General features: G+C 44.3%; 1 protein-coding gene across 12 annotated transcripts in view; it reads right to left on the reverse strand.

Annotated features, from left to right (window-relative positions):
• Positions 1-12,887, reverse strand: part of LOC143486701 (ryanodine receptor 1-like) — a 67,903-nt gene that overhangs the window by 7,626 nt on the left and 47,390 nt on the right. For 2 of the 12 annotated variants that reach the window (XM_076986091.1, XM_076986055.1), the window contains 19 exons: positions 12,541-12,711; positions 12,278-12,337; positions 11,700-11,834; positions 11,442-11,554; positions 11,229-11,325; positions 11,042-11,148; positions 10,888-10,939; positions 10,728-10,811; positions 8,509-8,608; positions 7,085-7,164; positions 6,634-6,710; positions 6,472-6,545; positions 6,100-6,117; positions 3,459-3,539; positions 3,225-3,313; positions 3,004-3,132; positions 2,761-2,865; positions 1,127-1,156; positions 15-44 (listed from right to left, as the gene is read on the reverse strand). In XM_076986091.1, coding sequence (XP_076842206.1) covers positions 15-44; positions 1,127-1,156; positions 2,761-2,865; positions 3,004-3,132; positions 3,225-3,313; positions 3,459-3,539; positions 6,100-6,117; positions 6,472-6,545; positions 6,634-6,710; positions 7,085-7,164; positions 8,509-8,608; positions 10,728-10,811; positions 10,888-10,939; positions 11,042-11,148; positions 11,229-11,325; positions 11,442-11,554; positions 11,700-11,834; positions 12,278-12,337; positions 12,541-12,711 — 1,632 coding nt within the window. The remainder of the gene's footprint in view (positions 1-14; positions 45-1,126; positions 1,157-2,760; positions 2,866-3,003; positions 3,133-3,224; positions 3,314-3,458; positions 3,540-6,099; positions 6,118-6,471; positions 6,546-6,633; positions 6,711-7,084; positions 7,165-8,508; positions 8,609-10,727; positions 10,812-10,887; positions 10,940-11,041; positions 11,149-11,228; positions 11,326-11,441; positions 11,555-11,699; positions 11,835-12,277; positions 12,338-12,540; positions 12,712-12,887) is intronic. The other 10 variants (XM_076986107.1, XM_076986070.1, XM_076986134.1 and 7 more) reach the window with 7 other exon arrangements.

A 12,887-nucleotide genomic window follows, 5' to 3' on the forward strand; every position in this document is an offset into this window, starting at 1 on the left:
CGTCATCACCTTACCTCAGAGTGTGTTTGACTCCGGAAATGATCCTGGGTTTGCATTAATCAATGACAAATACAAAACGGAGGATCACACACTGTAAACATATCAGCTGAAGCGAAGAGCAGACGGGTGTACGGCGTGGGAGAAACGAGCACATAAGCAGGAGTGAACAGGCAGCTGGTTAAAGAGCTGATATGAAGCTAGTGAAGCAGCTTTTTTGTGAAATCTACCATGTGTGTTGCTACCAAGATTAATTATTGCACACTAAAGATGTCTCAAACCAACTCATGACAGGGCTCAGGAGGGTCGTCATATAAAATGCATTAGAAGAATGATACTACATTCATTACATTCGTTAAATGTTATAAAATGATATAAAATCTCATGGTGTGTAATAAAATGTGGTCATTCAAATCTGTCATTAAATTGCATTATTTTGTGCTGGTCAGATGTAAAAGTGTCCAGTATAATACAGTGCAGACTGTAATAACACGCAGGCACACACAGATGGCACTATACACTGCAGCCTGTAGTCTACTGATCAACAGACACATACTACAGCAGCAACAAGTACTGCAGCAGCTGACCAGAAGGTTAACGTCCATTCTTCAAACAGTTAAGTGTTGATTCATTTGCTTATCGTGTAGAGTGTCTGTAGGGTGTGGTCCTCAAAGAAGCGACATGGCACAGTGACACCTCCCTCAGCGCCCCCCTCCATGGTAAAAATCAGGACAGACTTAATCCAACTAACAAGAAGGGCTGTGAGGTGGCGTCAGTGAGAGTAACAGAAATCCTGATGTTCTACTGATTGCAATGAACAGCACAGGAACTGGAGCGCACTGTCTGGCAAGGGGGCCTCGCTGCCTTGCAGCTGTTAAGTTTAACGTTGATTAGGAAGACGGCCCCGCATGCTCTGAACGTCACTCTGGTTTCAGGACCGGTGATGCTAACTGGCGTTTTCTCATTTTTTTTGTAGGGGGAAAAACCCAATGGCAGTGCACTTCAGGAAATGTGCAGAACGTCCCACCAAAACACGGGAAGTGTCCGTCATTAGCGGTACGGAGGAGTATTTAGCCAGCTGTGTTTTTATGGGTGAGGCACGGGCAAGAGGCGAGACACAAGTCCTTACGCCGTTTCGAAGTCCCAGGACGGGGTGCATCTGGCAGGATCACACATCAGAATAAAAATGTTATCCACCAACATTTTTAAATCATTTTTGTATCCATCTCTCCATCTTGGATGCACCAATCTATTGCAGCTTGGATGAGTTCATATCCCATTTTAAAAGGCTCCCATTCTTGCTGTGCCTGGTGGGGTAGGGCGTTGCCCTTAAGGGGGACACACACTACGACTGGCTGTGGTTACAGGACAGGCTGCACAGCCCTAGCAAAAGCCAGCGCTTCCTCACCTCCCCGTTCACTAGCATAGCAGCCCTCATGTCTATACGGGTCTGGCACAACTCCATTCTTACGCAGCCCTCTAAACACAGGAGTTGGTAGTGTGCGTCAGTTGTGAGTTGTGGCTGGGTTTGGATAAAGGTTCAGCCTGCCTAAAGCAGAGTCACCAGTTGATGCTTCAGCACAGAAAAATTCTCGTTGCGCTCAAATCGGAGAGACTCTCTCTAGAGAGAAATACAAAAATGAATTGGAAAAAGTGGGGTGGGTACCAGGCATTTGGAGACATCAAAGCAAAAACAGACAGCAGCACAGACAGCTAAAATGAAATGGAAATCAACACAAATAACATGGTGTACCAGCCACGGTCCATGCGGACGCAATCAGACATCAAAGCAAACTACCGGTGTTAGTCTCCATGCTGCATTGAAGCCGAAGGAAACTACTTACTGTTAAGAGGGAATTAGGGAAACTCAGACAAGGGTTCTCTCTCTCTCACATTTGTACCATTAGTCCCATAAACCTGTCTGAGTTGTTCTTTCAACCAATTTTTCTGTTTTTTTAATTATTACTTTTCTTTTTTAAGACAAAAGAAACTGTTGTAAATTTACTGTAAATCAATAAACAAAATTAATAACTAAATTAAAATGAATTGAAGCTGAAGATACTACGTGAAAAGAATTCACACAATAAGAGGAAAATTAGTAAACAAAATAAACCAGGTAATAACCAGTTTTCAGTTTTATATTATCTATGTATCTATGGTAGGGAAAAGTGAAATGCATGTTTAAGAAACTAAAACTTTCAAACGAACACAAAGGTTCCTTCTACATCATGCAGTGGAATTTACACAATACACAGTAAAACGTGCAGCACTTCATTTAACAGCCTACAAAAAATACTACACATGCATAACAGACATCAGTAGACGATTCAGAACAATGATCTGGTTTTCCACCTATTTAAAAAAACCCGCATCAGTTTTCATCAGTGAGTGTACTTTTCATTTGGTTTTTTTGTCAGAAATAACCAATTAAATCCACAAATCTGCTGTCAGGAAAATTATAATGGTGCTTGCTCTGTTCATTGACTTTGAAGAAGCATTAAAGGCCACCTTGTCAGGTATTTCAGTTTCCACTAAATCAATTATTTCAACAAATGAACATCCTACTAGGATTTGAAGACAAATGACTGTAATTAATAGCTTGTCATGGGAATTTTAAGGATCTTCAGCAAAGTCCATGAGTGAATTCAGAATTCAGATCATTCAGAATTCAGAATGATCAAAACGTGTGTGCAATGAAATCAAACAGCACGATGTGCATGTGTGTGTGTGAGTGTGTGTTTACATGTGTTTCTACACTCGCACCTGTGCCAGCTTCATCATCATGTGTGCAAACACGTGCAGGAAGCCGACCACAGCGTCCCACAGTCTGCTGTGCGCGAGGGACTGCTGGTTCCCTGTGCACGGGCCCTGAAACACGGGACACAGATAGCAGTGGGACTTAGAACTAGACGAGTGACAGCATTAAGCCGTGGACATTCTGGGTCGAGAAGAAAGACACAGAAGTGAAACTTGTAGAATGAACTTGGATGTCTCAGCAGAACCTACCTGGATGTATTCAGTCAGGCTGTTAAAGACCTGCTTGGCAACAGTCATCGCCTTAGAGAAGTTTCTCTTGCCTGGTTCATCAATTATGTCCTTTCCAGAGTAATACCAGTAGAAGTCACTGATTGATTCCTTTAAAAGAGAGTGTAAAGTCACTGAGAGGTCCACTGGATGTGAGACAGAAGATGGAGAGAAAGAGTCAAACATCTGTTTGGTTGTTGTACCTGCAGTCTGAGAAGGTAGTCCACGGTACAGATGATAATGTTGATGGTGGTGGTGCTGCCGGTTTGTGTGCGTAGATAATTCTGGAAATCTGCAAAGCAATCACAATAGCCCTCAGAAGATGCCTAATCAAAACCAGGTAGGCTTTAGTCTTAAAAAGGACACCTAAACAGGACACGGGCATAGGTTTTTAGAAGAATGTTACACCACAGCGTATCTGCGATCTCTTCACTTGCCGTTATTGTGGCCCTCGCAAAGGAGCTGCAGGAAGCGGAAGAGGTCGCAGGTGAACTCATCATCCGCCATCACCTTCTCATCTGCATCAGTGCACATGACACACACACACACACACACACACACACACACACACACACACACACATGACCATCATCAAGAAACAGGCAAAAAGATCTTCCTCATGAACGATAAGTGGACCAGAGTTGTAGCTTAAGTGCAAAAGGCACGAACAATAAGAATCTCCGAGGCTGATTTAGTAATGTGATGTGTAATGTGTGGCATTACAGAAATGCTGAAGGTTAGAATTCCACTTATTTTACGTAGAGATGCATTCTAAACGTAAGTGTAGAAGAACAGCTGTAATGCTGATGTAAAAATACTGCTTTGACATGCCAACAGCTTTGCATGTGAATGCATAGTTGGAGTATTAAGTATGATGATATGGCAGACTGTTGGTTTCTCGTAAGCCTGTTAGTACAAGCACAAGGACTTCTGGGGGACTTGAGTCTGTCCACTGCTGAGCAGAGCAGCAGACAGTGGGATCAGGAGGGCCCGCAACCCGCTCTGTTTCAATGGAATATGTCCCCCCCAACACACACACACCTGCACACACGCACACATACATGGAAAGCGCACACAACGGCCCTCTTACCCACTGATGAGCACAAGAGGTACAATGTACACATATATTTCTTCCACATATATAGGACCAGAACTTGAACATGGGACAGTTGGAAAGGAAGTGAACACAGAGGAAACAAGTGACAAATGGCAACATGGCACGCTAACACAGATGGGGGTGAACAGAACCACACACGACCATGCGAGACAGATCTACCGCGCCCCACAAAACTCTAACGTGTGAGGAGGTGGAGGGCGGAGGAGTGGGCCGAGGAGGGGGTGGAGGTGGTAGGGCCCGGTCAGATGTGCACCAAACGAAGGACACCAAATCTCATCCTGTACACAACACCTATACACTTCTCCCTGATACAGGCGGGAAAACAAGAACTGTGATGACCATGAATTTCACAGCCCATGTGGCCAGAGTGGGACAAAAATGGGAAGAAGAGAAAAATTGGGACTGGAATGACGTGTGAACAATGCAAACAATGATTGCTGGTAGTTTGAGTAGCAGGAAACAAACTGGATCTCAAGGACACGTGCAGTACTATTTACAGATTTATGAAATCTATAGGATATCTGAGCAATAATTAAATACATTACACAAACACTGAAAACAATAAGTTAGTTAACAGCATCCAACTATTACAAATCAAATGGGCTAATATAGCAGAGATGTATTAGTCAAGTGTATATATATATATATATATACACACACACACATACACACACACACACACACACACACACGTATTAGTCAAGTGTAAGTTACTTATTTAGTAAGTTACTCAGTTACTCACTATATATATATATATATATATATATATATATATATATATATATATATATATATATATATATACATACACACACACACACACACACACACACACACACACACACACACACACACACACACACAGAGAAAAGTGTCCATGTCCATGTTCTGGGAATGCTTTCATATGAGATCTTGTTGTTGAGATGATCAAAGTTACACATACAGATATGAGTAAGGATAAAAGCAGAGTTGCCTCTTCAACATTTCTGGATTAGCTGCATATAAGATTAATGTATATGTAATATAATAGCAATGTATGTCTATGAACCATCAAGAGGAACTCAATTTGCAGGTTTAAATTGGCATTTTTCTTTATCACAAGATATTTTTAGAGGAAGCATTTTAATGGTCACATGCATATTTAAAACTGTATTTATTTCAGTTGCCTGTTCACACAGTCTGTTCACAGCCAAACCCTGTTCTGTCAGCCCATATCTGTCAGTTGAGAAGGAAATAAAAATTGCAATGTTGATAAACTGTCCTGAATAAATGTAAGACCAACAATGATCTGTGTTACTGATTAAAAACAGGCGTTAAAAAAGGGCAGCCCTTTTTGACCCTCACATTCCCATGGCACTGCATTATTTGAGAAGAACATTCAAATAATGCTTAGCGGCTATTTTTCGTGGTACTGGGGCTGGGGCTTCCTGTAGTTGCAATTCATTTCATGGTCTAGGTGACCCAGGTCACCACAGTTCTCTGTGATCTCCTCAGAGAAAACTGATTGGAAAAGACAGGACAAGAGTCTTTCTTTCCTCACAATCAGTCATCATTGAAAGAGTGTTGGAGTTACAGTAGATCTGTGACATAGCACTCAAGGGACAAAGACTGAAGAAACATTTCAGCCATTGCTATTAATGACCTAAGGAGATTTCAACCAATGTTAACCGAGGAAATACAAGACAGGGCTATTATCTTTAATCCGAGTGCACCTTACAAACTGGAATAGTTTTGACGTCTTTGATAGTATACTTGGGAGTTGGAATGGGGAGGGTTAAACAGGCCAGTGTGGCAATGACTGAAGAGTTGGCTTCCATTTTCCCTTGAGCACGAAATGAAATGCAGGTCAACTACACGCCACATAGGGGAAGTGTAAGAATCGCAAAGATCAGGAAGGAGGACAGGAGGAGATGGGACAGGAAGGGAGAGGCAGGGGAGGGACATAGACTGGAATTATTTACCCCGTTCTAGCTTGATATCTGAGAACCGAGGAGGGGACAAGAAGGAGAAGAGAGATTTAAATAACAATGTAACATGAACACATGCGCAGGAGGGGCTCAGTAGAGATGAACACTACAGAGCTCTACAACAGTTACATACAGCATCGGGGTCCCATTTCCTGTGGGTCAAGAACACAATCAAAACATACATATATAAACTATATAGATGTTTTGCTATTGGCCCGAACCATGGCATGATATTATGACCTATAGAAATGTGGCCACAGCGATTGGAGGTCACTGCAATAAGACTGTTCGCTGTTTGAACACGACAAGGCCTCGAGGTGTGTAGCTTTGCGACGGCGGGCATGCGTGTTCAGCACGTTGACTCACTCGTGCCCTCTTCCGAAACCATTCCAAGCCCGTCTGCTTTGTTCTGCCTCTCAAACGCATTCAGGTCCAGGACACTGCAACACACAGCAGCCGTTATCGACGCTACGAACTCAGCGACTCCTCTAGAAAGCAGGAAAGTTGGTTAGTGGAGGACTCGCCCACCTGCAGGTCTGCATCAGCGCCTGCAAGCTCAGGAAGAAACCCACGTCCTTCTTATCCTTTAGGTAGTCCAACATTCTCTAGAAAAACACAGCGCAGTAGAGCCATGAACACAATGTAGAAAAAAGGAAAGCCCTAGAAAAGCTTCTCCGACCTCCTAGCACCCTAGATCTGCTACCCTAGATCAGTCACATCCTGTCCAATGATCAGCTTATTAGAGTAAAGTTCTTTGGCAGGTGCATCAGGCGTATTGGAGCAAGGAAAGACCACAACAGGTCCACCTTGTACAGCATACACTGTTTCAGTAGTACACATTATTGCCAAAATATTAGGACATATGCATCTCCTTTTGGGTTTTGGTGTGAAACATGCATATTTCTGCATATGTAATAGGACATGAAACATACGCACTGCTCGTCTAACCTGCTTGTTTGTTGAGCCACAACATGCTCACCTGCTGGACGTCACTGTTGCCTCCGTTGAGGATGGAGATGCCCAGTTTAAGGGTGGAAGATACCATGGCCCCAGGCTCACCTGGAACCAAGCACACAAAACACTGATCAGCTCTCACTGAGTAACACAGTCACAGTTCTGAAGGAGCAACACCGTTAGAGTTCTAACTGAGCAACACCGCTTGAGTTCTGACTGAGCAACACCACTTGAGTTCTGATTGAGCAACACCACTTGAGTTCTGATTGAGCAACACCGCTTGAGTTCTGACTGAGCAACACCACTTGAGTTCTGATTGAGCAACACCACTTGAGTTCTGATTGAGCAACACCGCTTGAGTTCTGACTGAGCAACACCACTTGAGTTCTGATTGAGCAACACCACTTGAGTTCTGATTGAGCAACACCGCTTGAGTTCTGACTGAGCAACACCACTTGAGTTCTGATTGAGCAACACCACTTGAGTTCTGATTGAGCAACACCGCTTGAGTTCTGACTGAGCAACACCACTTGAGTTCTGACTGAGCAACAACATTGCATTTTCATCTCATAGCAAAGAGGCCCTGTTGTTGTTGATGACCAGCTTTCATTCACAGCTCATGCTGCTAACCTGACTTCATCATGCACACCTCTCCTTTACAACACAAGGATCATTCAGCCTTTTCTTTCTAGGAATATGCCGGAAGATCTTCCAGGTACTTGTTTAATCTCTTGTCATCTCAAGGCCTACTGGACCTCGAGGACTACTGGACCTCACTGCTGGCTGGTCTTCCTGTAGGCTCCTGCCGCTGATCCAGAATGCAGCAGCTCGACTTATATTCAAGCTTCCTAAGTTCAGCCATGTCACCCCCTTCACTGGCTTCCTGTAACTGCCTGCAAAACACTGATGCTGACCTACAAAGCCAAAAATGGTCCGGCCCCTCCCTACCTGACGGCAACGGTCAAAGTCTGGTATGCACCATGCCTCATGAACTACGCAAGCGTAAATGTAAATGTATGGACTCATTTCAGCAATGAGATAGACCAAAGAAAGTCTCACAAAAGAAATGGTAACTCAGTTTTCGCTCAAATCTGAACAAGCCGAAGTAGTAGTAGTAGCATTTTACATGACGATTGTCATCACAATTCTTGTCAGCCAATATATCTATGAATTTCATAGGCTATTCCTGTGTTTTTGTTTTACCACATTCAATATTAAACATGGCTTCAATTGGTGTGTATGATGGGGATGTCAATATTAGCCACTAGGGGGTGCCAGTAACCCACTGGTTGTATACTGGTAAACATGGCAGAAAATGTGCCTTCTCTAGCAGTCTGACAAATGACGTAATGGGCTCAGATCTAAATTAATTGCACATTTCCAAAGAATTATGACTTACTTGCATTTGTGCTCACCTGTGTGTGTGTGTGTGTGTGTGTGTGTGTGTACCTTTGCAGGCACTGATCATCTGTAAGACCATCTCTGCTGCCCCGCGCTCATGCAGGCGTGACTGCTGATACAGAAGCCTTTGCTTCTCCATTTCCTTCTCCTGTTCATTATAGAGAACAGAAAAGAACAGTGAGCCTGCCATCGGGGTCCACCTCCCCTCCCCCCTCCCCCCGACACACACACACACACACACACACACACACACACACACACACACACACACACACACACACACACACCTCTCTTAGCCTGGGTTTAACACTACCCTGTGCTCCTTTGCTATTTTATCTTCAAAATCATTTTCATTCACTCAAACATGCTCTCTCTCTCTCTCTCTCTCTCTCTCTCTCTCTCTCACTCACTCTCTTCCCCCAAAACATAAGTGGTATTAGTGATAAGGTGGTTATTTCACGTTTGCTGACTGGCACAAACGTTTCACTACAGCAAACAGTCCTGCTCACCACGTAAATAAGTCTGGTGCTCTGCTCTCCCCCCCCCCCCCCCCCCTACAGGTGGGGCTGTACGCCCCCTTACACTCCCTCTCCTCTGCAATCTCCCCTCATAGCAGGGGCTCACTCAACAGATTAACTTTTGTTAAAGGGCCATTTTATAAACAAATGTTATGTCTGAAAAAGGGTACAGATTATTTGAACAAATTATTTAAACTTTTATTTATTATTAAAACTAGGACAGCTAATTCTCTCTGAAGAGTTTGAAATGGTGGTACTTTGATTGCAGGCTATTATAGGATTCTGTTGGTACATTTGTCATATGACAGGAAAGATTCATGAAAGAAACATACACACCCACTGGGCATGTCAGGAACAATGCTGCAGCAACCCCAAAGAAGTGCTCCATCATTCAACCCACAGCCTCTAAACCACCCACATCTTATACACCACTCCCTCCCACCCTCTAAACCACTCCCTCCCGCCTGTAAGCCTGTGTTTTTTTTGTATGTGAATCGGGGATACCACTCTGATAAGCAGAGGGTCTCTGTAGTTTTTGTAATGCATTGCATTTGAACGTGTGTGTCTGGGTGCGAGACAGAGAGTATATGCAGGAGAACAGAGTGTGTCTGACTGTGCAGGCTTTTACTGTAGTTTCCGGTGAATTCAGAGAGGAAGAGTCCAATTAGAAATAAAGACATGAAGACGCATTGCATGACATGGGGGTTAGAACACAAACATCTGATTCCAATGCAGAGTCAGATCACAAAGTCTCCATTTCTCAGTGTGGGTGGTATAGGTCAAAGGTCAGACAGTTGTGCTTTTGGTCCTTTGTCCATCGTAGCTATGTTCTGTGTGAGTATGTCCATGTAATATGAATGACTAAACTTTGAAAAATCGAGGAGCTACATGACTTCCTGCATTGGAACCAAGGCACAATATAAAGCTAATCAGATTTTCTTCGGTCAGTAGGTAAGTAAAACGTCTGTGAGTTGTGTTTTGAGAATATGAGAATGTGTTTGTGTTTTGCATCTACACATACACAAACTCATAAACACAAACACTTTGACACACATACCTATTTACTACTGCGCATGTTAAGCTAAATGTGTTTCGAGGACAACACACATTGCCTCTGAATAATTCAAATTGATAGATATTGTACATCTATTGCAATTTGTAAGTAGTATTAAATATAATCTAAGTAGGAGATTAATGATAAAGTATCATATGAAGGCATTAGTGTCCTCTGGGGCAAAAGCAAAGTATAATGCTGTCAATGAGCACATCAGACCAATGTGTATTTCTTTCACTTTCTAGTCAAAGCTGAAAAGGTCATTGTTGGTCTGTGATGTGTTCAACATGTCTTTGGTAAACTTGCTCATGTTATGCTGTGGTTTCCATATCTCTGCACTCCCTTTGGTGTGACGTGTGACGTGTGACGTGAACACACCAGGACGACCGGCACGCGCACTCAAACGGCAGAACACAGCAAAGGTTTGCACAAGTCAGTCCACAACAAGTGAGGTTAAGAGTTGAAGGGAGAAAGAAAGAAGTAAGGAAGGAAGGAAGGAAAGAAAGAAAAACAGCGAGAAATGGAGGACGAAGGAAAGACAGAAAAGACAACAGAAAGAGAGGGAAGTCTAGGAGCTTGGGGAAGGATGTGCAGGGTGCAGGGGTTGTTGACGTGGTCACTCAGTGCGTGGATGGGTGGAGATGTAGATGTAGCTCCACTCTGTCCCATGGCCCCAGCCCCTGGACCCCCCATACCATCTCTGTCTGCCGCACCTCAAAGGATGGCTCCTCTCCCCCCTCCTCATCCGCCCCTTCTGACTCCTCACCAATGTGGCAACTCTGCAGGGGGAGACACAGCCATGTGAGTAACTCTTCTCCTTTGTGCTAGGAAAACGCAGCCGCACCAAACACCCACCTTTGCCATGATATCAGCATAGGCCATATAGAGATAATCCACATCAAGTTTACTGCAGAGAAGAGAAGATTGGGTGTCAGTGAGAGATAAGGAATCTGGTAAGAAGTACGTCCTCAGAATGGTGTGTCGGTGCACGCGTGCATAGAGGCCTCACGTTTTTTCTGTCAGAGCCGTGCGGCTGAAATGAAGGATGAGCTGGTGCAGGGGGTCTGGCTTCGCTTCGGTCTCTTCCTCTTCCTCTTCCTCCTCCTCCATGGTTTTCTAAATGAGACAACGATGGGCAGTAAGCACACCCCACAGACGACCCTGGCCAAAGCACCAGACGGAGTCGGCACACTTACAGATAAATCATCAATCATCTTGTCCTCAAAGGAATATCCCTCGTTCTCCAACCAGTTGCGCTTGTACCCATCAAGGAACATATTGGACCCGCGATGTCTGCAGGGAGCAACTCTTCCTCAGTAAAAGGGGAAACACTGCATCCCAAACAGCGGCTGGACCTTTAGACCATCGCACGGTTACAATAACGAGAGGGGTGAGCGTGTGTATTGAACCTGGGGATGTTATAGAGGGGCGTCATCCGGAAACAGGCCACCACAGCCCGGCGCCGCTGCTTGGACAACAGCTTGTGCCAGACCATCTTCTTGGACTTGAACGGGTGTTCGGTCTGGGTAAAGGAGAGAGCAGAGAGACGCGAGGTCAGACCTGAAGATCAAATACCCTTAGGGTAAAAACCTTTAGTCAAATGCTTGGATTTCATGCTGTCTGTGGCAGCAGCCGTGTGTGTTTATGTGCTCGTGCAGATCACTCACCACTTCAATGTGGTAGAGCACGGCGGCAACCTCCTGCACCCTTTTCACCACCTTCACCGGGTCCTCAGCGTCCTCTGCCTTGCCCGACGTCTCCTTATACAGAGCCATCTGCCAACGCATGGAGGGGTCCTCTACCTGCAGAGAGACAGTGGGTGAGGCATGACTAAACACACACACACACACAGATTCATATACACACACGCACACAGACTCACATGCACACACACACACACACACAAACACACACACACACACACACTCTCTCTCTCTCTCTCACACACACACACACACACACATACACACGAACACACACACACACATGAACACACACACACACGCACGCACAAACACACACGGTCACACACACACACACACACACACACACACACACACACACACACACGCACACACGCACACACACACACACACACACACACACACACACACACACACACGAACACACACACACACACATGAACACACACACACACACACACACACACACACACACACACACACACACACACACACACACACGTACAAGCACAAACACACTCACACATCTCCTTTGTCCTCACCTTGCCTTGTAGATGCAGATTATTCTGTAGGAATTCCCTCACTTCCTCGTCTGTGTCTTTCTGTAACCAGCATGTCAAAGACCACTTAGATCATTTTGTTCCTGCAAAGCTCCTTTACAACAAAGAGCTATATAAATCACTGTAGGTGGCTTGACTGGGCACAGCATAGTAAATACGTCACTCAACCCCATTATTGTATTACAGTGGATATACAAAATGAAAACAAGACATTAATATACTATAAAAACTCAGTAGCTGAGTACCAGAGAGTAGCGGATCTTAGCCAGATTTATGAGTTCTTGGTCTGCAGGTGAACACATATTCAGACCAATGGGAAGCAGTTTCTTCAGAGCAGCTACAATCAGTGATGTCTGCACAGAGTAACGGTCCCCACGTCGTTTCTTCTTGGTACGTTCTGCATCTGCTCCTCCACCCTGCAAAGACTTGTCCAGGTTAGACTGTACCACAGCTATTTGTGGTAGGGATGGTGACTGATAAATGAACACAGGGTTCCGGTGAGTGACAAAAGCAAATATGTAGAATTAAAAAATATATATATTTCTAGCACAACAATATTAAAGTGGTTTTGCCCTTTAAAAAAATACAAAAG

This window comes from Brachyhypopomus gauderio, chromosome 2 (assembly GCF_052324685.1).
Source record: "Brachyhypopomus gauderio isolate BG-103 chromosome 2, BGAUD_0.2, whole genome shotgun sequence".
NCBI lineage: Eukaryota > Metazoa > Chordata > Actinopteri > Gymnotiformes > Hypopomidae > Brachyhypopomus > Brachyhypopomus gauderio.